The following is a 24,409-nucleotide window of genomic DNA, read 5'->3' as shown; positions in this document are numbered from 1 at the left end:
AGTGTGTACAGCTTTATCATCTGATATCTTTTATTTGATCGTGTATCATGAAATTTCTTTAATGATTTTAATGGATACATTATATTCCTGCCCAGGGATGTGCTATGAATTACACAGTGATGAAAACCTTCCTACACAAATATTTCTGCTCATCTCTGGTGATTTCTTCTGGCTGGGGTTCTAGAAATGGCATTCATGTGCTGAAGACTTTCAGTGCTTTGAAGATGTTTGTTACTGCCTGCCGCAGAGTGTGGTATCATCCCTACCCCACCAGTCAGAGAAACGTCTTTAATCAAGTCAGTGGCTTCATCCGATAGGCCAGTCTTGGGTCATAATGTTCAACAGAAAAATTGTGTGTGATAAGAGGGTGAAGGCGTGTGCAAGGCTTATGTGTGCTTAGTTGCTCAGTCGTGTCTGACTCTTTGCGACCCCATGGACTGTAGCCCACCAGGCTCCTCTGTCCATGACACTTTTCCAGCAAGAATACTGGAGTGGGTTGCCATTCCCTTCTCCAGGGGATCTTCCCGACCCAGGGATCAAATCTGGGTCTCCCACATTGCAGGCGGATTCTTTACCATCTGAGCCACCAGGGAAGCCCGTAGTTTTACACTGCTCTTAATAAATCAAATCACTGAAATGTGTGGCATGCGGGGAAAATACTGGAGGAGCAATGTGCTCTTTAGATAATTCAGAACTCCATGGAAGTTTTCCTAGGTCAACAGACAATGGCCGTGTACTATTTTTTCAGCGTTGTTTGAGTGGGGGCAGGTTGGGGAAGGAAAGTGAAGGAAAGGGAGGTGAAAGACGTGCGTTCCTGGTCGGGGGGAGGATGGACACCCCATACCTGTGTGAGACTCAGAAGGTCAGAGCTGGAAGGGGAGCGGCAGGGAATCGCCACTTAGATAAGAAGGCTGAGTCATAAGGGTGCAGAAATCTTTCCTTGACGCCTGCTGATAAGATGAAATAAACAGAGAATCAGAGTCAGGGGTTGGAAGAAATTTCTGGAATCAAAGATGATTCACTCGAGAGGTGCTCCCCTGTCACCGGCCTTGACGGCACAGAGGATCAGGAAGAAGGCCCCGCCTGCCCCCTTGCCAGGGGTGCCCAGGGGCCTCTTGCTGCCCAGGGCTGCTGACAACTATGCCCCAGGTGGAGCCCCGGCATCACCCCACACTCTGGAAATGTCTGTGCCTTTTACATCCATCAGGCTTCACATTATCATAGGCTATGAAGTTGGATGGAACCTTGTAGGTTGTCTGGGCCAAAGTTCTCAGGCACAGACTCTCACCAGCACCATCTGAAGTGTGCTATTGGTCTGGAGGACAGGCTCTGCGGTCTGTTGGCTCGCTTCAAACTTGGCTTTGACACTGCGGGATGGTAGGCAAGTGACCCCGCCTCTGAGCCTCCCCGTTTCTGTGAAACGGGAGGAAGATTAGAAACCACCTGTCGTGTTTGCTTTGAGTAAAATGAGGTCTGAGTCGGCAGTTAGCGTGGCGCCTTGCCCAGTGTGAAGGGTGGACATTGCTGTCACGGTTAGCGTCTCTGAAGGCTCTCAGATCCCTCAGGTCTGCAGGATTAGGGTCCCTCTCCCGGGGCCTCAGTGGGAGCGTCCAGCCCCCTCCATGGGAACGTGGGGCCCACGGGACGTTCTGGGTCCACATGTGCAGCCCAAGCCCTCCTTGGCTGTTCTCTGTGGCCCCACGACTCGCCCGTGTCCAGGGAGTGGGGCAGAGTCCTGCCCGGAGCCCGGGCCCCCAGACCCGCCTGAGTCCAGGGAAGCCCTTCCCGCCCGGCGTCCCTCCGCAGTGCCACCTGCCTGGAGCCTCACCTCTCCAGGGCTCCCTCTTTACTAGGCGACGACGGACACTAACAAGTGAAATAGGTTAAGAAAGAAAGTGAAATCGCTCAGTCGTGTCCAACTGTTTGCAACCCGTGGACTGTAGCTTGTCAGGCTCCTCGGTCCGGTATTTTCCAGGCAAGAATACTGGAGTGGGCTGCCATTTCCTTCTCCAGGGGATCCTCCTGACCCACGGATCAAACTCGGGTCTCCCATATTGCAGGCAGACTCTACCTTCTGAAGCACATAGGTTAAGGACTAAGGTTAATAGGAATGAGCTCAAATGGCATCCAGGTAATTCATTCCCTTTAGAGCTGGAATAAAGCGTCTTCCCGACAAAGAGCCTGTCCCATCAGTGGATGAGCCCATGCATCATGCGGGACCCAGGCCCACCAGGGGACAGTGGGCCGTCAGGGCCACCTGTCTTGTCCACCACCTTCTCCACGGTGAGCATCTTTAGTTGGCAAACCTCACTGGGCTGGCCCGGGAGGGAAATCAGATGCTGTCAACACAGAACCAGGGCACCGCTGGCTCCCCGGAGTCTGCGGTGGGGGTTGGGGGAGGGACAGAGACCAAGTCTGCATCCTCGTTTAGAGCAGAGAATAGGGCTCGGGGAGTGAGCGGAGGCCTTGGACGACCTCCGAGTGAACCTTCTCACACCTTCCCACTCCTGGGGCAGACACAGGTTCTGGGCCATTGGCTCCTCTTGGTGCAGTCTTACCTCTGCCTGGGGTGGGGGCTGCGGTGAGGACCCCGTTATCGAGCCCAGGAGAGGCTGAGGATGCCCCTCCATTCCCCGCCACCACCCACCCCCTAATTTACAAGAGAGAACTCCGGGGCTTGGCTCCTTGAGGGACCGGCGCCAGATTGCTGAAACCACTGGGTTTCTTACGGCTGCTCTAGGGCTGAATTCGATATAAAATACATGTTCCTGTTCATTGCCATTTATGTGTTAGTTATCATTAACAGCCATTATAATTTTTTCCCAGTGGCAATTACATTGATATTACTATATCTAAATCAAAGAGGACACTGCAGCAATTACTGTCATAAGCTGATTGGGAACCACCTAATTTTTAAGTGACACTATTTTCTTATCAGCACGATAATTTTCCTTTGCAATAAATAACATACCAGCAGCGTTGTGCAACCGAAATGTGCTGTTCCACACGTGACTTTTTTTTTTTTTTAATAAACAGAAAATGTACCTACAGTTTCTCTTTCATGTAAGAATAATACAATTAAGATCGGAATCTTAGGATTGGGGAACATTTTAACAGATCTTAAACCTAGTAGTTGAATTGCACAGGGAAGCGGCGGCAATGGTTTCAATCTTTTCCTAAAGTAGGTGAAGAAGGGAGAGAGCGGAGGAGGAAGATGGGAAGAGGGAGGAATGGGGAGGGAGGCTGTCCCCATTTCCATCCCCCTTCCCTGTGGGGCTAGAGATGCTCCCACATCCGGGGCCCCTGGGCGAGGGCTCCACCAGGGGGTTACAACCTGCCAGAGCAGCCACAGGAATTCCTGGAGGTCATCACAGCTCATCCCAGACCACACCAGATGCAGGAAGCTCAGAAGCCTGGGGACAGGATGGGAACCTGGGTGGTCTTCCAGGCTCACTACTGGGCCCCCCAGAGCCTTTGGTTCCCCAGCGGAGGATAGTAGGCAGACATCACTGTGCAATCTGTCGTCTGCGTGGGCACTCCCCTGAGGCCTGGTTTCCTAGTGGTTCGAGGGGCACACCCAGGGTAGAAAATCTTGCAGATGGTGGAGCGAGGCCACCTTGGTCCTCGAAAGTGAAAGTGTTAGTCACTTAGGCTCAGTGGTGTCTGACTCTCTGTGGCCCCATGGACTACAGCCCGCCAAGCTCCTTTGTCCATGGGATTCTCCAGGCAACAAAACTGGAGTGGGTTGCCACGCCCTCCTCCAGGGATCTTCCTGACCCGGGGATGGAACCCGCATCTCCACTAGCTCTACCTGCTTACCCAGCAGTTTCATTCACTAGTTCCGTGGCTTCGGTTTCCCTCTCTGTAAAGTGGGGTGATGATAATAGTGATCCTGCCTTATGAGGTGGCTGCATGAATGAAAGAGGTTATTAGACAAGCAGCTAAATCAAGATCTGGCCCAGTATGAGTTTAGATTTATGTTTAGATAATACTAAATTTAAAACTGGTGCCTGAGCTCACAGCCCAGGAACCCCCACCCCCACTGACCTCAGAGCCCCAGAACAGCCCCCACATTGGGCTCACAGCCCAGAATCTTCCCTAGTAGGCACATAGCCCAGACCCCCAGTCCCCAGTTTGATAGGCCTGAGCCTCTCAGCGACTAAGCGCTTGAAATGAGGCTTGTTTACAAACAAGAATTAAAATATCTCAATGATTTTAGTATTGATTACGAGTTGAAATGATAATATTTTGGATACATTGGGCTCAATAAAGAACATTAGGAAAAGTGATTTCAGATTTGTTCCTGTGGCCACTACAACATTTTGCATTACATGTGTGGCTCCAACTGACGGTTTGTTTCGTTCTAGAACACACTGTTTGGGGGATTGGGAGAAGTCAATGCATCCGGTGCTCAGCACAGAGCCTGGAGCTCAGTAGGAGCTTGCTGAACACCCTCCTCCCTTCCCCGGGCACCTAGCTCTGCATATGCGCCCCTCCCCTGTGCAGGGTTCCAGCGGGCAGGGTTGCGTGGTGGGGGTCCTCGGTGCTCCCCCCGCAAGTCAGCGCCTTCCAGTAGAGCCGTGGGTGCCCGAGCTGGCGGACGGGGCCGCTGTCCTGCAGGCAGCCGTCCTCTGGGGTTCCCTATCCCCCGGATCCCAGCCCAGGGCCTCCGGGCCCAGCCAGGCCTCTGCCCTCCCCCTGCCCCCGGACAGGCTGTGCTCTCCCAGGGTCCTGGTTTCCCGGTGCTCCAGCAGGATGGGGGGAGAGCAGACAAACCATCCTGTCGGCTAGCACCGCAGTCTCCCCCTTCATGGTGTGTGGGGCTGCGAGAAGAGCCTGGAAACAGGAAACACAGTCGTATGCACGGTAACTAGATCGCTGCCGGAGTGTCCTCTTGAGGGGACAGGAGCAGGGAAGGCCGCCAACTGGCACAGGTTAGCATGACAACACTCCAGCGGCCGCTCACCCACATAACTGGGCCTGGGCCCCTTTCTGCTCGTATCGCCCGGGCCACGGGCGGCACCCACAGACGCTCCCGCACCCGGCAGGGTCCTCGAGTGCAGGAGGCGCTGGTCCTCGGCTCACTCTGGTCCCCTGGTACCCAACACCAGAGCGTGCCGGCAGAGTGGCTGCCCGGACCTCGGATTATTCAACGACAAGTAACGCGGAGGGCGGTGCAGACAGGTTGTCACGGCGAAGCCAGACCAGCGGTATGGGGCCCAGGGGCGGGGAGACAGGCCCCTTCTGTCCCCCTGGGGGAGACATGGCTCCCTGTGGTTTGGAGGAGCTGAGCCTGGTGCAGGGGTGGGGGGCTGCTGCTTCAGCCCACACTGCCATTCAGGAAGCCTGGGACAAAAAGCACCTGCCTGGGGAGGCAAAGCGCTATTATGTACACACATGTATGTATCCCCACTCTGTTTCAGATCCTTTTCCCATATGAGTCATTTCAGAATATTGAGTAGAGTTCCTTGTGCTATACAGCAGGTCCTTATTAGTTATCTATTTTATGTACAGCAGTATGACTGAGCGACTTCGCTTTCACTTTTCACTTTCACGCACTGGAGAAGGAAATCGCAACCCACTCCAGTGTTCTTGCCTGGAGGATCCCAAGGACGGGGGGAGCCTGGTGGGCTGCCCTATGGGGTCGCACAGAGTCAGACACGACTCAAGCGACTTAGCAGCAGCAGCAGTATGAATATGTCCATCTCAATTTTCCCATTTATCCTCACCCCACCCCCTGGTAACCATAAATTTGTTTTCTACATCTGTGACTCTATTTCTGTTTTGTAGATAAGCTCATTTGTTTCTTTTTAAGATTCTCCATATAAGTGATACCATATATTTGTCTTATGATAACTTGTTTCACTCAGTATCTCACAAACTCCATCCATGTTGCTGCAAATAGCATTATTTCATCCTTTCTTATGGCCAAGGAATATTCCATTGTATACATGTACCACATCTTCTTTATCCATTCATCTACTGATGACCATTTAGGCTGCTTCCATATCTTGGCTATTGTAAACAGTGCTGCAATGAACACTGGGGTACGTGTATGCTTTTGAATTATGGTTTTCCTGGGGTGTATGCCCAGCAGTGGAGTGGGACTGTAGTATGAAGGAAACTCCATACTGTTCTCCACAGTTGTTGTTCCAATGTGAAGTCATGTCCCACCATGGCTTGCCGTACTCCAGGCTTCCCTGTCTTTGTCTATCTCCTGGAGTTTGCTCAAACTTATATCCATTGAGTTGGTGATGCCATACAACCATCTCATCCTCTGTCACCTCCTTCTCCTCCTGCCCTCAATCTTTCCCAGAATCAGGATCTTTTCCAATGAGTTGGCTCTTTGCAACAGGTGACCAAAGTATTGCAGCTTCAGCTTCAGCATTGGTCCTTCCAATGAATTCTCAGGGTTGAGTTCCTTTAGGATTGATTGGTTTGATCTGCTTGGAGTCTAAAGGACTCGTAAAGAGTCTTCTCCAGCACAATTCAAAAGCATCAATTCTTTGATTCTCAGCCTTCTTTATGGTCCAAGTCTCGCATCCGTACATGACTCCTGGAAAAACCAAAGCTCTGACTATATAGACCTTTGTGGGCAAAGTGATGTCTCTGCTTTTTAATATACTGTCTAGGTTTGTCACAGCTTTTCTTAGCAGCAAGTGTCTTTTAATTTCATGGCTGCAGTCACCATCCACAGTGATTTTGGAGCCCAAGAAAATAAAATCTGCCCGTTTCCCCTTTATCCCCATCTATTTGCCCTAAAGGGATGCGATCAGGTGCCATGATCTTCATGACGCTGCAGTCCCAGGACACTTCTGTGCCCTTTCTATGTCTCCTTCTGCCCCACTTAGAACTAGGTGAAAACACTTACCACCAGAGCCCTCCAATAGATAGGCGACGGGTGTCACAGCTGATGGTTAAAGTAAAGGAGCCAAAAACTCAAGGATAAAATGCATTTTCATAGCTGTATTAAGCATGTGTTCTGGAATTCATTCCTAGATCACCTACAGCTTGCTCAGAAATGCTCTATAAAACAGCATTTTGTGGGATGGGGGTCTCTTCAGAGGTTGTGAGACCCAGGGCCTTGCTGCTCACTGTGCAGGCTTGGTGTCAGCAGCCCTGGGGAATGCAGGCTCCCGGGCCCCCACCCTGGACCTGCTGAGTCAGGAGCTCTGTTGTGACAGGTGAGCGTGTGCACAAGAAAGCTGGGGATGCTTCATTCTCGAGTGGAAAACAGCCTTGAACCCCAAGTCTTTGTTCAACAAGTGACTAACTGATCCAGGAAAGTCACTTTTCTGCACTGCATTTTCCCATCTGTAAAATGGGCATCATTCTCCTTTATCAATTTGATAGGAAAGAGGGAAGGCAGTGACATTGTATTCTAATTGGTAAGCAGGTTCTAAGATGTTACATAAAGTACATGTGAAAATTGAAATGAGAAATACCCTTCCATAAAGACAATGACAGCACTTTCATGGTTCAAGCTGGGGTGACACCTGGGCTCTTGAGCTCAACCTCGTCTCCCCTACCCAGCGTACCCGGATGTAAGTAATTCTCCGAAAGTTACTTTGATAAAAAACCCTCAAGGAGACAATCCAATTTTCAAATGTAAATTCCAACAACACACAGAGGGACCACTATTGCTTCCGGTATTTCCGGTGGGAAATGAGGCTTTCGACCAACTGAGATTGCCTTTGACGTTGCTATTCCTGCGGAGGGATTCTCAGTGTGAAAAGGCGCTGTTTCTCCTGCGAAAGGATGTGTGTGTGTAAAGCTGAAAGTTTGTGCCTCTTATGCATGAGTTCGAGGAAGACAGAAATGATGTAGAAAGACAGGAATGTTCAACGTCGTGTGGTTTTGAAGGGCTTGCTTCCGACCCTTAGTTATGATCTGTTCTTTGTACAGAGGATGAGATTCCAGCCGTGGGAAGAGGAGACGTGGCCCCACCGCGGCCTCTCCCCGCACGCGCCCCCTCACCCTAGGGCGCCTCCCACTGTGGGTATGCACATCCAGCCACCGCAGCCTGGAAGCTGCTGGATTCAGAATTCCATTTCAGGGGGATCAGCCAGTTCAGATTCTAGATATTTTGCTGTTACTAACATTGGCCAAGCTCTATAGGCGAGAACATAAGCAAGTTAAATACTTGAGGGAAATAAGCCCTCAACAAGGGGTGATAAATTTTTTCTCTATTTGATATTCATGATTTGACACATAAGAATATATTGACAAGGAGATCAGACCTTTGTAGCATTAAAACTAAATTGTGGTCATTCAGCCCTTAATTCTGTTGAGCTTCTTTCCCCCTACCCCCAAAAGGCTGTGTGATATGTAGGTGTGTGTGTGTGTGTGTGTGTACACTTCGTTGATCAGTCATGTCCAACTCTGTCATCTCATGGACTGTAGCCCACCAGACTCCTCCATCCATTGGATTCTCCAGGCAAGAATACTGGAGTGGGTTGCCATTTCCTCCTCCAGGGTTTCTTCCCAACCCAGGGATCAAATCCACATCTCCTTCATTGGCAGGAGGATTCTTTAACCACTGAGCTACAAGGGAAGTGCGATAATTAGATGACACAGAAGTCAGTGGTCTGAACACCTCACTTGTGCCGGATTAAAGGGGGGTCTTGAGTGGAACACACTTTGGGGTCAGAACTGTGATATTCTTTCCAGTTTGGTCACCACCTTACCCAACAGAAGATTTATAACAGAGGCAGTTGTTATTCTGTGACGCTTTCAGTCAGGCATCGAGGGCAGGACCTCAGCATTTTATGAAAGGGTAAGACAGAGACAGTCTGGTGCCCTGGAAAGGAGCTTGCCTGCACTCTGGCTGCTTCTCTGCGACCTTGGACAAGGCACCTAATCTTCTTGGGTCTTGCTTTCTCCATTTATAGTTAGTAGAACCAGATTGTCTCTCTTAAAAAAAAAAATATATATGTAATTTATTTTATCCCCCTTTTTTTTCCTGCGTGCAGGCTTTCTCTAGTTGCGGCAAGCGAGGGCTACTCTCTAGCTGGAGTGCAAGGGTGTCCCGTTGTGGTAGCGTCTCTCCTGTTGCAGAGCTCAGGCTCCTGTTGCAGAGCGCAGGGTCTAGGGAATAAGGGCTTCAGTAGTTGTGGCACACACGCTTCGCAAGCTGCACGGCACGCGGAATCTTCCCAGACCAGGAATCGAACCCATATCCCTTGCATTAGCAGGCATGTTCTTGACCACTAGACACCTAGGGAAGCCCTAGGTTGTCTCTTAAATCCCAAATTTTACCATTTAAAGGTCAGCGGGGTCTTCTCGTCTGTGATGAGCAGAGAGCCTCCCAGACTTCCCCCAGGTCTGTGTCGGTGTCTGTGGGCCGCCTCCCCTGCGCCCAGGGGCTGCCACACACAGGGCAATGCAAACTTCCAAACTTCCAAGCTGGACAGCGTCTCTGCCCTAAACATGCTCCACATCTCCCACCAGCCAGAGAGACCACAGGCTCAGGTCATTCTAAGATTCGGTTCCACTCTTCGCATGGAAGGGATAGGGCATAATGGTAGCTGACGATTTATGGGCCATTTTCCTGAGCTCTGAGCATAAATCCATCTTCCCTACTGGACATCACCACCAGTCAGCAGGGTATGTTTTAATTATTCTTTTAATTTCACATTGGCAGAAAGACACTGTCGAATAGCTCCCTTCAAGGGGGTGTTGGTCCCTGTGCTTTTGGTTCATGCGTCCCTGCACGTATGAGGCATGTATCGCTTTCCCTAAACTGCACTCCGTGGGGTACTTACCGACTGCTCCAGAGACGCAAGACTCGCTTCGTGACAGGGTCTGTGCCTCCCCGGATGCTGTGAGCAGGTGCTGAAGGGCAGGTCCACAGTGGACCAAACCATCTTATCGAGAACGGAGGCTGGTTATGTTTTATCTGTAGTAGTGTGTATATTTTAATCCTGACCTCCTAATTTAAAACCTGCCCTTTTCCCCCCTTGGTTTTCTATGTCTGTGAGTCTATTTCTGCTTTGTAAATAAATTCATGTCATATTTTAAATTCCACATATAAGTGATATCACAGGATATTTGTATTTCTCTGTCTGATGTATTTCACTTAGTATGCTCCTTAGATCCTGAGGTCTATCCACATTGCTGACAAGGACTTACTATATAGCACAGGAAACTATGCTCAATATCTTATAATAGCTTGTAATGGAAAAAAATCTGAAAAAGAATATACACATGTTATTGTACAATATATACACATTATTGTACATATATATACATAACTATACATATACATATAGATATACATATAGTTATGGAGAAGGCGATGGCACCCCACTCCAGTACTCTTGCCTGGAAAATCCCATGGACGGAGGAGCCTGGTGGGCTGCCGTCTATGGGGTCGCAGAGTCGGACACGACTGAGCGACTTAGCAGCAGCATATATTCATATACATACATATATACGTGTACATATATACACATAACTCAGCCACTCTGCTGTGTACCTGAAACTAACACAGCACTGTAAATCAACTCTATTTCAACAAAAATAAAAAAACAGATGCTAAGACACCCCGCCATTTTTAGTGTTGTTTTCACATCCCAGTAACTTCTCAATCTAGGGAAAGAAGAATACAGAAGACTCAAGCACACAGAATTAAAATATGTATCTTATTTGACTTTTTTAAAAAAAAATATCAACTCTACTATCAAGAATTATGTGAACCGATACATACTGGGAAACATTATTTATTTTGTATAGCATTTTTGGGGCCAATATTCCATACTTTGCTCATGTTAACAGTAATAAGGTTCTCAAACATTCCTCCTTTCACAAGTTGAATAGCATGATACGAAAGGTCTACAAAAAAATGGAGTTGAAAGGTTAAAATGCCCACACTAGTAGTATTGAGAACTCAGAGTTTTATATTTTTACTTCTGAAATATGATCACAATTCTGGGCCATAATTAGAACATTAGTTACAGAAAACCTAAATTAAAAAAAAAAAACACCAATAAACCCCCAAATTAGCTAATAAAGTTTGCATACATTTTGTCTCTAAACAAGTACTATAAATAGCAAGCAATTTAATAAAACAAGACACTGGACAGTATAGAGAGCAGTAATTATGAATGCACCAAGTCAGGCCATTTGTACCTGGGTTACATTCATAAACCTTGTGCTGTAAGCCCTAGGAAACTCAGGCCCGCAGCTGATCATGCTCTGTCTTCGCCTATCATTTTTTTTTTTCCTGAAAGTTGCATGCTGCTTGCCTATTTCCATATAAATCTAAAATATGCTGTTTATCCCATATGCACATGTGGTCAAGTGATCAAAAACATATTTTCAGTCCTGAGCACTCCCTGCCCCATTTTAAAGGAAATCCTGTATGTAGTAAATTCACGCTAATTGGGAGCTCTATGAAGGGGTTAAAACGCTGTCCATTACAAGTCGGGTGGCCATTATAAATGTTACCCAAATAAAAGCCAGAAACAGGAAGCCAAAAAGCAGGTCCCTACGGCAGGCATGTCTTAAATGATATCATTTGTCAAGTTTCCAGCATCTTGTGGTGGGTGAACACACACAAAAAAGGAGGTCTGTGTTGTACCAAGGACGTTACATCCTCATTAGCTGGAATGTTCTTTAAGTACATAATGCAAGATTTTCATTTTAATAAAATGAAATGGTGACTTGTCACTGCACTTTCATTAGGTAAATACTGCATGTAATACTAATGACCATTTATAAAGGCGCTATCCTCCTCCTGAGAAACTCCATTCAGATGAAATCATATAATAACAATTTTTAGAGCACATCATGAAAAACTTCTCTGTAGTTTCTCTGCAAACTATATCCTGATTTTTTTTTTTTTAATGCTGAAGGTGGTGAACAATGGTAGTCATCATCAGATGGACCTGCAATGACATTGTTGGTATTTTTTGCAAAACCAAATTTGAAGGAAGAGCATTTGGCCTTTTACAAATCACAGTGGGACGGGAGGGAATAGCTGGGACTCCCTCGTTTCTTGGCATGCTAACTGGAGCCAAGGCTCTCCATCTGCCCAGCCAGGGACCTCAAGGCTGATGTGCAGAGAAGGCCACCCTGAGAACCCAGAAATAATTCATCCACCGGGATCGTTCAGCCCCGGCCCCGTCTCTAAAACAAAGACTGACAATTGCCCTGAATTATGGATGTACTTTTTGTGATATGTAATACAGTTCAGAAGAAAGGCGGAGAGAGGATCGCACCATTTCACCTCCCATTAGAGGCTGGGCTTGAACGATAATCCCAGAAGATGAAACTGATGCTGAACTATGACCCTCAATTTACAAATCATTTTTCAGAAGAATAAAAAAAAAAAAAGTTTAAACATATTTTTGGCATTATCTGAATGGGCGGAATCTCTCATGCTTGTTTTCTAAGAATAAATGGAAACAGTATGCTCTGTAGTTTCTTAGTTTGGGGAGAGACAGAACATGAGGTTTTGAGATTATATTTTATTTTAAACCTGGTTGTTTGAATTTTTTTTTAACATAGCTGAATTTAGTGTATGCCTTCAAAACATAATAAATTTCTATTCTGTAGCTTCAGGGATCCATCCGTTAAAATGTTGGTCTTTCATCTTTATTACTCTCCCATTAAAATGAAAGAAACCGGGACGCACTTCAGTTTAGAAGAAGCAATTTAGTTGGCAATGTCCTTACTACTCAAGTCTTGACAGAGGGAGAAAGCCCATGATTGCTTAGACTTCACACATCTGTCTGCCTAGGACACAACTAAGCCTATCGGACAGAGACTACCTTACAGTGAATAATATTCTCTGATGAGCTGATTTGATTCCAGCGTTGCTCCACTACCAGTCATTCCCTTGCAGTTACATTCATAAAACCTGTCCCCTCCCCTTTGTTTGCCTGGGTCTCTAAAAGGGAGGCCAAGTCCCCTTCGGTTTCGCTACAGCTGTTAGGTCTGAAAGGGACAGATTAATACCCGAGCAGCACACTGGCCTGGCTTCTCCGGTGCCCTGCACTAGTAACCCCTGGCTATAATGAGGACGCAAAGAGCCTCCCATCGGGCTGTTACCCTTCTTCATAACTCAAAAGCGTCACAGTGGCAATAGCCTCCAGGGCTATTTGTCTTTAGTGCAGTTGTGACACTCCGGCATGATCCATAATTTGGCAACTATTTACCGTGACATTTCCCTTCAGTGCAGCCATAACATTCAGTGAAGCCATTATTTGGCTCCATTTACCATATAAATTGTATTGTTGTGCATGCATGCTAGCAGCTACATTAGATACCTGAAAATGAGTAAATCTTGTAAAATAGATCCTAACAGCTATTCAGCGGTAGGACTGCCTTGCCTCTCAGACAGAAGGAGAGAAAAATTAAATACGGTCACCAAGTTTCCTAGAATCTCTCTAATCCGGTGTCTGTTTGTTTAGCCTGTTAGAGACGCTGAAACCCAAGGCTCTGAAAAAGTCTGGTGGGCGTGGCTTCGTTAGACAGGCAGGGTGGGGTTCCCACCTCCGCGATGAAAACCCGGAGCAGCCTCTGGGGAGCTGAGGAAGGAGGAGACGAAGGTGGGTCAGCCGTGGGCTTGATTCAGAGGGGAAGGCTCGGGGCTGGGTACCTTCACGGGTGTGACGTCAGGTGATGGTGGCAAGAAGCATCTTGTCCCAACAGGCCGCGTGGAGACCTGAAGCGTGACATGGCATCAGTGGTGGCTACTCTACTTCCAGGTCAGGGAGAAAACCCGCCTTCCCAAAGTCTTGAATGAGAAGCAAATGCACGCTCATCTTAGGTCACTTCAGTCCCTGCTTTGCGGGATGCTGTTTGACACACCCCAGTAGGCGGATGAAGGGTTCTGTTCCGTGTCTACAGAGCTTTCCCTGTACGGCCATGTTTTGTTATGTTGACTCTTACTGTGGATGGAGCATATACTTCATTTCCCGTGCATGTACTAAATTTTTAAAGTCTCCCGAATCTCTAGTTTCCCTTTACCAAACCTGCTCTTTTGTCCATATGAGTTTTCAACACTACTTTGCTTCTTAAGGGAAGAGAGAAATTTTCCATCCCACACATGCCTCACCAGCATGATTGTGCATAAAATCATTAAATAAAGAGACATTCTTTAAAAGAGGTCTGTGCTCATTTAATTTTTTTTCTAATGACCTAACAGAGTCAGAGTTTTGGGAGAATCCTTCCAAATTTCTATTTAGAGAATTGGCTGGTAATTTATGGAAGGAGAAGGGCCATTTCCTGAGAATATGGACTCTTGAGAAGTGACTGACTTGCTCTCTCTCTCATTTATTAACAACTTGTTAGCATTATACCAAAATCTCCCATAGCAAAGAACTCATGAACTGTTTTCAAGCCCGATTTTAAAATCTCATCAAGTTGAAGACATGCTGATTTGATCAGATCTTGCATCAGGAATTAATTTAGTTCCCTGGAACAATAAAATCTGGAATGAGACTGTCCATGAGTGAAGAACTGAATGTAAAGGTTTTACCTCTGTGCCATGGAGGGAAGTTTTATTAGCACTTTTTTTTGGCAAGGGAAAGCAAAAAAAAAAAAAAAGGAAGCAAAGAAAAGAGAGAGACCTATACATTAAACTTTACTTTTGTTTTTTAAAAAAATATTATCTCCATTACCAACTAAAAATAAATTGATTTGAGTAATTCTGGGGCATAAAATGCCCATTTTCTTTCTCTTATGCCATTGTTCTGCTTTTATAGCTTACTGTTGACAGAGGGAGGTAATTCAACGACAATTTTTCCAGTGTTTTTTCTCATGTACATATAATCGACGGCCCGGAAGACCGATTCCAGGCCGGTAAACCTGCCCTCTGCAGACAGACCTCCAGTGTCCACCTCACAAACCAGCTCACCACCCGCATACATCTTGAGCAAGTGGTCCATGGCACCTCGAAACTCAGGAAGGTAATGGTTCAAGAAGAAGCCCTGGACGCTGGCAGATTTCTTCAGCAGTTTGGCTGGAAGTGTTCCTGCTTTCACGGGCGACAGGCCAGTAGGAGTCTGGTAGCCAGAGACGAACCCGATGACTATCAAGCGCCCTCGGGTAGCCAAGGCGTCCACGGCCAAGTCAAACATGGCTCCCCCGACGGACTCGTACACCACGTCCACACCTTGGGGGTACTCCTGCCTCAGGACGGTGCTCACGTGCTCGGTGTTATAGTTGATGGGGCGGTCGCAGCCAACAGACTTCAGAAAAGCAGACTTCTCGGCAGAAGAGCATGTTCCAATGACATGGCACTTGGCCTTCTTTGCGAGCTGGACGGCGAACTGGCCGGTGCCCCCGGCTGCCGCGGTCACCAGGACCTTCTTCCCTTCCGACAGCCCCCCGAGCTCTTTCAGGCTGATGTAGGCTGTGGTCCCACTCACCAGGAGCGTGAGATACTCGGGTTTCAGGCCCGGCACTGGGATGGCGACCCTGGCAGGCACCACCGTGTACTCAGCGAAGGAACCAGGCGCCATGTAGGCCACAGCCTGGCCGACCATGAACGCAGCGCTGGCAGACAGGCCCAAGGCCACCACCTCCCCGACACCTTCGAAGCCTGCGTCGAAGGGGGTCTTGACTGAAGGGTCGTAGCGGCCAGCCGAATAGTTGATGTCAGAAGCATTGACACCAACAAATCTAGAGGAAAACAAACACACACACACGTTCAGGTGCTTTCTTTGTCAAGGCTTTTTCTGTTCCTCTAAATCTGGTGACCATGGAGGGTGGTGAAGCTGTTATCTATTCTGATAGAATTTGAGAAAAACAAACACCCAAAACTCTTGATATGCACTTCAAAAAAAAAAAAAAGAAAGAAATCAAACAAATGTGAGCTCAACAGTGATTCCATATCAGAGTTTTGGTTTATTGTATTCTTTTATTAGGTTAGGAATAATTTCACATCCCTCTAAACAGGTTGTTTATTTCATACGCCATTTATTCCCTTTCTCTTTCTTTCAAAAGAGAGGAAAAAAAAAATTCAGGAAGCCCTCATACACAAACTTCACTAGAGCTATGAGTTGGAAATTAATTGGTCTCTTAGCAAAGATGTTAAAAACAACAGAGGGATAAAATATATTCAAAGAGGTAGACTTGTATTGATTCTGGCAACAATTTAACACTTCAGATAATAATAGTAACGACAATGATATTATTAAAGATTGATGTAATGTACAAGGTCACTGGCTGTTACACGTTACTGCAGGGCTTGTTTCAAACAGTGTGAGAGGCTGCAGCAAATTTTCCTTCTGATGTAACTGTGTCCAGTGTGAAAATATGCATTTTGATTAATTGAACAAAAATTGTCTCATAAGGGTAGAGAGATTTTTATGGAACATCCAACATTTTACAGTCCTTCCCAGATGAAAAGGAAAGCAAATCGACACTATATTTTTCCTCAACAAGAAGCAGAGACATACTTGATTAATACCAGATGATTATTTTCACTTTGGTATCCAGAGTCAATTTAATTGCCAGGCTGGTATTTTTACCAGCTTTTTTTCATCTCAGTATACTTCATAACAAAAATATCCTGATACATAAGGGGAAAAGCCATTCTCCTAAGGATGTCGGGAGGTGGCCGAGACACACTACTGGAGGACCCTAAAGACGCCATTTCCACCTGTAATGAAAGGAAAAGGTGCTGGGATCTGGGGGCAGGAGGGAAGCTGGTAAGTAGGGTTCATGTTAAAATAATTTAACTTAATAAACCCCAAACTGCCCCGCACAAGGACTCACTTCCACTTTGTATAGAGACAATACTTAGCCCTCGTAAATGTGCCCTTATGACGGTGCCCGGCATACACGATTGGACACTCTCTACATATTTCATCAACAGAAATAAGAAAGCAGGAAACTCTCCTTCGGGCTCGTCCAGCAGCTTTCAGAAGTTACCAGACGCAAGGCCTCACAATCACGTTACAGGATTCCATGCCCGAACAGGACACATAGTAATGAGAAGCGGGAATAACGGTTTGTGGTGGGTTCTCATTTGGCATTTAATGCCAAGACGCCCACGTTCCATCTTTTGGGCAGGGGAGGGCCGGGCATCTTTCCTTTCACTTTGCCGAGTTCTCCAGGCCTGGCCTAGTGTCCTGAGCGCGTGCTTCCGGACCTCGGGGAAGGCGGCGGTGGAGCCCTGTCGGGGTGCCTCTGGATGCCCGATCGCTGGGGCTGGAAGGCCGGCTGCAGGACCGCCGGCGGGGGCGGGAAGGCGGGCTGTGCTTACAGGTGGGGGCCAGGGCGGGTAGCCCGCTCTGTTCTCGCTCAGGATTAGACTCACCCTTCCCGTGGCCTTCGCGCCTCCCGTCTTGCCCCCTCCCTCCCGCCCACCTCCCTACCCCCGCCCCCTTCCCGCGCTGGCGTTTCTGCCTTTCCAACCACAGAGCCCCTTCCCTTGCGGGAGCCCCCGCCTTGAACTCGGCCCCTCGGGTCACCCTCATCTCCAAACCGGAGCGAACTGGGGGGAGGGGGCTGGGGAGCGGGAAGGGGCTGTTGGAGGAAAAGGCAGTCCCATCACCGCCCCCACCCTCCGCACCCCCGTCCGGGGCTGTGGTTGCCACTTCCAGGCGGGAGGCGGAGGACCGAGCAGGGCGCACGCCTGGGAGACAAGCGGCGGCGGGGCGAGGGCACCCGCGCAAAGTGGGCAGCGAGGGCCCGTGTGTGTGTGTGTGTGTGTGCGCGCGCGCGCGTTGGGGGGCAGGGTGGGCTCTGTCGGGAGCTCGGCGGCTGCAGCCCACCAGCGGCAGCTTGAGCTCACCAAGGGGGCTTTGCTTAAAAACCCAAATCAGACATTGCGGTGGAGCCCGGCCAGCGCTGGAGCGGGAGCCGGAGACCACAGGGCCCGCCCCGCGCCCGGTCCACGTCCCCGCTCCCTGCGGCGCCCTCGATGCGCCCGGGCCAACCTGCAGGGCGCCAGAAACCCGCGCTTCTGGGACTATCTCCCCTCGCCAAGTGCCCGGCCTCCACCGACTGCCCGGCCGGTGCCGTCGTCCCGCGGTCTCTCCACTGCCACCACGGACAGATGCGATCCGTGAGTCCGACTCCCGGAGCGGACTGGAGTCGCCCGGGTCGCCGCCCAGGCCCGCGACCATGACCTCAGCCTCCCTGGGCCGAGCCGGGATCCCGGCGGGCGCGCCCAGTCCACACCGGCCGCCGAGCTCGGGCCCTGGGGCGATCTAGTGCCAGGGGATCCCGGGGCACGCGGCGCTCCTGAGCTCATCGGCCTCGCGACAGAAGCCGCCGGCGGCCAGACCGTGACCTTGGCCTCGCAGGCACCCCCATTTTTCGTGTCTTTCTACCCTACCCTGCCGTCTTCTAAATCGCCCGCGTCGTCGGTGAAGGAATCCGGAGTTCCTGCTCGGCTCCGCACACCTCACCCTCTCCAGGATCGCCCAGCCTCTGGTTGCGAGCCCCCACCTCTCCCTGAACCCCCGCTTTGACGCTGCGCCGCCACCGCGGCTGGTGTGGACCCGCCACTGCCCGGACGCGCCTTGGTTCTTACCTGGGCTTTGGGAAGAGGATTGGGAGGAGTGGGAGCCGGCGCCTTCGGCTCCATCAGAAACAAGTTCAAGAGCGGCAGGCGCGTGTCCGGGTTTGGGGAGCAGCGGACAGAAAGGGCGAGTGAGCGAGAAAAAGAAAGAGAAGACGCGCTAGGGAGGATGCGTGCATTTGGAGACTCGTCTGTACCCCTTTAATTTAAACTACGTGCTTTTAATGAGTGCAGGGGTCTAGCGATCCGACAGGCAGACCCTCGCAAAAGACAAAAATCGAGGAGCCCCGGGAAAAAGAACGGGATGTTTGGGGCTCTCCCCAAATATATACCCTTCCAGAGTCACTCGGTTTATTTACACTAAAAAGCGATGAGCCCTTTCGTCATGTTTATTGTGAAACAGGGCAGCGGTCCGAGGGAAGGCAATGGGTTTTCTGTTAACAAAAATCAAACCCGAAGACTCAAGTCCAGAGCTAAACCTTCAATACTGGAAGACAAAGTCCGCCAAACCAGACCTTCCTTAAAAAAAAAAAAAAAAAAGAAAGAAAAGAAAGAAAAAGAAAAAAGGGGGATAAAGAAAAGGAAGAATGAAGGAAAAAAAAAATCTCGGCCTGGAGAATGAGCAGGAATAGTTACCCTCCCTTGAGCAACAAACGGTTTATCAAAAATGCCCTCCCCATCCCCCACCCTCTCTGTGCCGGTCCTACAAACTCTTTGCTCCATTATCTTACATTTGAACAGAAAATCGTTAGAAATATTTGGAAACGAAATAATGTGGCAGTATCTTGCAAAAAAAGAGAAATCTAAAAATAGTGCGTGAACTGAACCAGAGGGAGTCGGAGTCTTTCTCCTTTATTTTCTTCTCTTTTCTGAGGAGGGAAGCGGGATTTCCTCGGATGTTAGAAAGCGGAAGGCCAGAAGTGGATAAAGGAAAGGCGTGGGCACGTTCTAGAAGGATTCTAGGCCCCCTTCTCACACCTTTCCTAAATGATAAACTTGATTATGCTAAATCGATGTCTTAAAAAGCACCTCTATCACTGTGAATAAAGAATTTGTATTTTCTGTTAAAATGGAAAGACACGTGTAAAAGGTTCCGCTGAAAGACAAAGTCAGACGGAGCACAATTAAAACCACCCAGACACCTTTCCAAACATGTGAATTTGGGCTGAATCCATTCACTCCGGAGCATATTATTATTATTACGATTAAAATGAGAAGCTCTTGCACATAATTTTCATGCAGTTGACACTGTTCGGGGCGATTTGGTCTGGGATTAAAATGAACTAACCTGTAGTGAAGTATTGAGCCTCTATTCTTAAAAAAAAAAAAAAAAAAAATCGGTAAAATGCCACCCTTACTGACAACGTTTGCTAGAATAAAGGATCTTGCCACAGTTTTGGGGGTAGGGGCATATTTTCCAGCAGAGTAAGGAGAGGGACAGGCAGAGGTCCGCCCCCTCCCCACAAGCAGAAAACGCGCCCCCTTCTTCTGTGACGGATTTCAAGGTAGAAGTTAGAGGTCAAGCGGTGACTATAAATATCCTATTTATAGTAAAGGGATTCTTGGCATCTGTGGATGGAAGATAGAGGTGTGGATCTTAAAGCAACCCAAGTTGAGAGCATCCAACATGGCAGCCGGTGCTCCAGAACTCCAACCGACCACCCAGTTCGGGGACCGGCCCTGGTGACCCAGCGCGGGGAAGGGGCGCACACCCTGCGGAGCTGGTGCCCCGCAGGCGGGCAGGCCGGTTCTGCGGGCAGGAACTCCTCCACGGCGGTGCGGGCGGGGGTCCCGCCGCGCCGCTGCTGGGAGTGCGGAAACTTCACACCTTCCCCTGCCCGCCCCGCTCAGTCACCCCCACCCCACTTCACACCCTGTTTGTAAAAGGTGTTCTTTCCCCAAGCAGCCTGGTGTGTGCCATTGGTGCTCACAGTTCACGGTTGCGGGGGGCGGGGGTGGGGGGTGGGAGAAAAAGCCTGAGTGAAACTTTGCCTGTTGGATTTCTTCGGTGGTTTTTTAAATCTGAGTCTCATCTCACTTCCAGCAAATCACTCGTGTGTTTTGTATGTCCTGCGTGAACACTCACCCACCCTTCTTTTCAACTTGGCAGGACGCGCGTCTGGATCTCAACTGCCTTAGCGGTTCCTGGTACTGATGAAGAAATCCTCCGAAGCCCGGGTCCCAGCGGTGCACTTCAGCTCACCGGTTCAGGCGCCCCCTGCCCCCACCCCTTTCCCAGCCTCCACTCAGTCCCACCCTTGGCTCACTTGGTTTCTACCTCTCCAACAGGTTCCCAGAAGTCTGACATCCTGGTCAGAATTCCGAAGTCTCCGAGCCAGGTTTGGAAGACTGATACGAATCTCTAAAATGGACCGTTCAGCATTGCCCCAAGCTGATTAGATAAGATACACGGTCCTTCCTTCAGTCCTCGCCGAGGACCGGGTGCTTTCGAGCACACCACTGACAACCTGGTTACAACCAGAAGTCACTTCTCCCTCGGAAAGTATTACGCAACCTAAAATATGCAACACTCGCCCCACAGACGGGACTGACCCGGTGGGCGAGCCCCGCTCTCGCCAAGGGGGATGGAGGAAGCGGACGCCCCGCCTGCAAGTCAGGCAGCGAGAGGACCCACCGGCAGAGCCGCGGGCACGGCTCTGAAGAGTGAGGTCCCTTCCCTCTTGTTGCTTCAGCAGTTACTAAAGATTAGTGAGACAGAAACAAATTAAGGTGGGCAGTGTGGAGGTGGAAATGACAGTCCCAAGGTCGGGCGACGACCCAAGCCTCACTCAGTCTGCAAAACCTGCGGCCATGCCCCCGCCCCGGCCCCGCCGCCCGGGACGCGCGCCCCGCGCCCCGCGGTACACTGCAGGGCACAGACGACAGTCACACAGAGCTGACAACACGCAGACGGCACCAGCGAGGTGCACACCAACACACCCAACGACAGGCTCCGCCACAGCCAGGCAGCTGCCAACCTGGAGCGGAGAGGAACAGCCAGCCAGGGCCCCGGCCTCCTTCCTCCAAAGCACGTTACCTAAACGTCGCGGTTTGTGTCCAGGCTGTTCCCAACTCCACCCTAAAGATTAGGCGATCGCTGGAGCCGTGGGTGCGCGCGGGTGGGCTGGGCGGGGAGCCTCCCCTTCTGGGTCCCGTCGGTTTTATTTCGGGAGCGGGAGGGGGAGGAGGAGGGAGGGCTGGGGGAGGGGAGGGGAATCCCAAATTAAAATAACCCTCCGTTATGAGGACGTTCGGTGCCATCGGATATTCACACCGGCAACAGTCTCATTACGTTCGCCTTCGCCAGATGGCGGCGGGTTCAACTTCCCGGGATCTCGCAAAGTCGGGCTCTGAGCCCGAGCGCGCGCCGGGAGTGGGGACGCCGGCGGGCGCGGGACAGCACCGGAGCTGCGCGGCGCAGCGCGGGCCGGGGCCTGGGCTGGGGGCGCGCGCCGGGCTCACCGGTTCCGGACGAGGAGGTCTCCGTCCCCGGGGAGGGGCACCGGGCAGTCCCGGCGCAGGGTGACGGCCTCTCGGAAGTTGGGGCTCAGCCGGGTCACCACCAGCTTCTGCATCTCGCTAGGGATGGCCGAGCCCTGGAAGTCCAGGAAGTGGCGGGCGTACGACATGTCCACGATGGCTCGGGTCCCGGCGAGCGCCAGCCTCTGCATGGCCCGCGCCTCTGCCTTCTTTCTGCGCCGCCGCTGGCCGGGGTCGCGCCCAGTCCGGGCCGCTCGGCGAGGCGAGGCTCCGCGCGGCGGGCGGAGCGGGCGGGTCCGCCCCTCCTCCGGCCCGCGCCCTCCCCTCGGCTCCCCCCGCCCCGCTTCCCCACTACGCTTGGCGCCCGCTCCCCTCTCCTGCCCCGCCGCGCGCTGCACGGGTAGTCCGCACAGCCCCCGCGGTTCCCGGGCGCGCCACCCCCGGGGTCCGGGCCGGGGGATCGCTGACGCCCTGGCCGCTGCTCCTTTAATCTTTTTGTTTTGGTTTGAATCTGCTTGGCGCAGACTGGCCAAGGATCCTCTCCGCCCTCCCCCTTCCTCCCGGCGCCCGGGAGGCACCGGATATCTCCACCCTCCCCACGATCTAAAAGCCGGATTTGACTCCTCTAAAAGGGTGAGGGGGGCGGCGAGGGCACCCGCGCGTCCGGCTACCGCCGCGGCCCACAGCCGGCGGCAGCCCGGGGCGTCCTCGGAGCTGCGCGGCGCCCAGCGGCCGGCGCAGGCGCCTCCCCTTCCCGTGCGGAGCGTTCACTTCCTTGCAAGGTGGTACGAATCAACCCCGAGCGCGGCCGGGGCGGCGGGGCACGGCCCGGGCCCGGGGCCGGGCGGGGAGCCCTGGGCGCCGGTGCGGGCGCAGGAGCACCCAGCGCCGGACAGGGGGTGCCCAGGGCATCCTGCGCCCCAGGCTGTTGGCCCTTGTCCCCGCAACGCCTCGCCCGTGTCGCCTTGCCCTTAGTCTGTCCCATGTAAGTTGCACGAACTAAGCCATTTTATTTATTTTGGCCAAGACTTCATGTTTTTCCATGACTGTTTTAAGTGGCCTCTACAAGACTGTTACAGGTTTCCCACTGGGAAAGAAACACAGATACTGGAAACCAGAGGGTCAAATTCCCACAACACACGAACATCTTAAACTTCTGGGGGTGGGGGGTGGGGGTGGTGCCAAGGGCCTTAATGGAACTGGATGGAGACGTTGCCATGATGTATGAGGACCTTTTTTATAACCCAGTTAGAAAGATCTGCCTTTCCATCGTGTCAATTATCTCCCTGTTTGTATTGACCAAATAATCAATTCACTTCTCACAGAGGGGCCAGATTAAATATATTCCCCATTTTTTTGTGTGATGAGCAAAGTCCATCATTAAATTTTTATTAAAGGAATACATTGAAGTGAAACATGTTTCCTTATTTCCACTTACTCATTAATTACCAAAATATAAAAGCCGCACAGTGCCCCTCCCCAATCACATCTAACCCCAAACTAGGATTGCAAAAGTGACACAGGTATTTTTATCTCAAATGTCGGACATTCCTCTTCCAAGGGTAGTTTGTGTCCACGTGGGTGCGTGTGTGTGAGTGTACAAGCGGGGGCGGAGGGGGAAACTCGCAGGTTTAAAAATCTGCAGGAACTAGTGTCTACTCAACTTGGCTTATAACACATGGGCTTCACCCACGGTCAACCGGTGGATTACAATAACAAACCCCTCAATGTCTTTCTCCAGTGTGCAATCTTTTATGTTATGGCGTATTAAGATTTCTTTTTTGTGTCATATTGTTTAGCTCGGGGGGGAAAAAAAAAGAAAACAAAGCAATTAAAAAGATTGACAGGTATGGTTTGTGAGAGACCTATTTGTAATTGTCAGGGTGACGTTGGCGAGAGGAGGAGGAGTAAAAACTGAAGCCGGAAAAGCAGCTCGATGTGTCTGTCTATCAGTTGAGACTGTCTGAAAGCTCTGCGATCCGAATGTGTGTTATATTTCACTGAAAAGAGGAGCGAGCGAGAGTGCATCTCCTCTCTCCCAGGAGTTTGGGGGGGACCGTCCACGCTCATCTCGCCCACCCAGTGAATGTCTGCTCTTCACCCCTTCGCGCACACTCTCCGGGTTGTTGTTGTTGGCTTTTTTTTTTCTCGGAAGGGGGGGTGCTTTTTGTGTATTTTTCAAAATTTTTCTGTTGGAAGATCAAGACCGGCCAAAAATCCATGATCAAAATGTGTTTGCATTAGATTTCGCCTCCGAAGAAGCGGCGATCCTGGCGGCACAGCCCCGCGGGGAGCGCGGGGCACCAAGTGGCGCTCCGGCGGCGGGTGACACTGTTTGATCTGTGACTGTTTGGAAGGTGGAGCAGCGCCTGACATCTCCCCCCGGCGCATGTATGTACGGGGGCTTCACTCCTCTGTCTTGTTTGCTTTCTTCCTCTTAGACTAAGT

At 50.5% G+C, this 24,409-nt stretch overlaps 1 protein-coding gene across 3 annotated transcripts; it reads right to left on the bottom strand.

Annotated features, from left to right (window-relative positions):
• Positions 1-10,705: 10,705 nt before the first annotated feature.
• On the bottom strand, positions 10,706-22,696 carry PTGR3 (prostaglandin reductase 3). Of its 3 annotated transcripts, none has more exons than XM_070362034.1 (2): positions 21,944-22,696; positions 10,706-15,630 (listed from the first exon to the last, which is right to left on the bottom strand). In XM_070362034.1, the coding sequence occupies exons 1-2, from the start codon at positions 22,150-22,152 to the stop codon at positions 14,706-14,708; spliced, it is 1,134 nt and encodes a 377-aa protein (XP_070218135.1). In that variant the 5' UTR covers positions 22,153-22,696; the 3' UTR covers positions 10,706-14,705. The 3 variants fall into 3 exon arrangements, with proteins under 3 accessions (XP_070218135.1, XP_014336469.2, XP_070218136.1); XM_014480983.2 differs by lacking the exon at positions 21,944-22,696 and adding an exon at positions 21,519-21,927; XM_070362035.1 differs by lacking the exon at positions 21,944-22,696 and adding an exon at positions 18,494-21,401.
• Between the last annotated feature and the right edge of the window lie 1,713 nt (positions 22,697-24,409).

This window comes from Bos mutus, chromosome 24, assembly GCF_027580195.1.
Source record: "Bos mutus isolate GX-2022 chromosome 24, NWIPB_WYAK_1.1, whole genome shotgun sequence".
Classification (NCBI taxonomy): Eukaryota; Metazoa; Chordata; class Mammalia; order Artiodactyla; family Bovidae; genus Bos; species Bos mutus.
Note: the sequence above shows the minus strand (reverse complement) of the source record. Positions and strands in the feature narration are given on the sequence as shown.

Coding starts and splice junctions, on each gene's coding strand:
- PTGR3 (XM_014480983.2), bottom strand. CDS start 21,742: ATGGCACCGAACGTCCTCATAACGGAGGGTTATTTTAATTTGGGATTC. Junction 15,631..21,518: donor ACACAAACCGCGACGTTTAG/GTAACGTGCTTT, acceptor GTTTTCCTCTAG/ATTTGTTGGTGTCAATGCTT.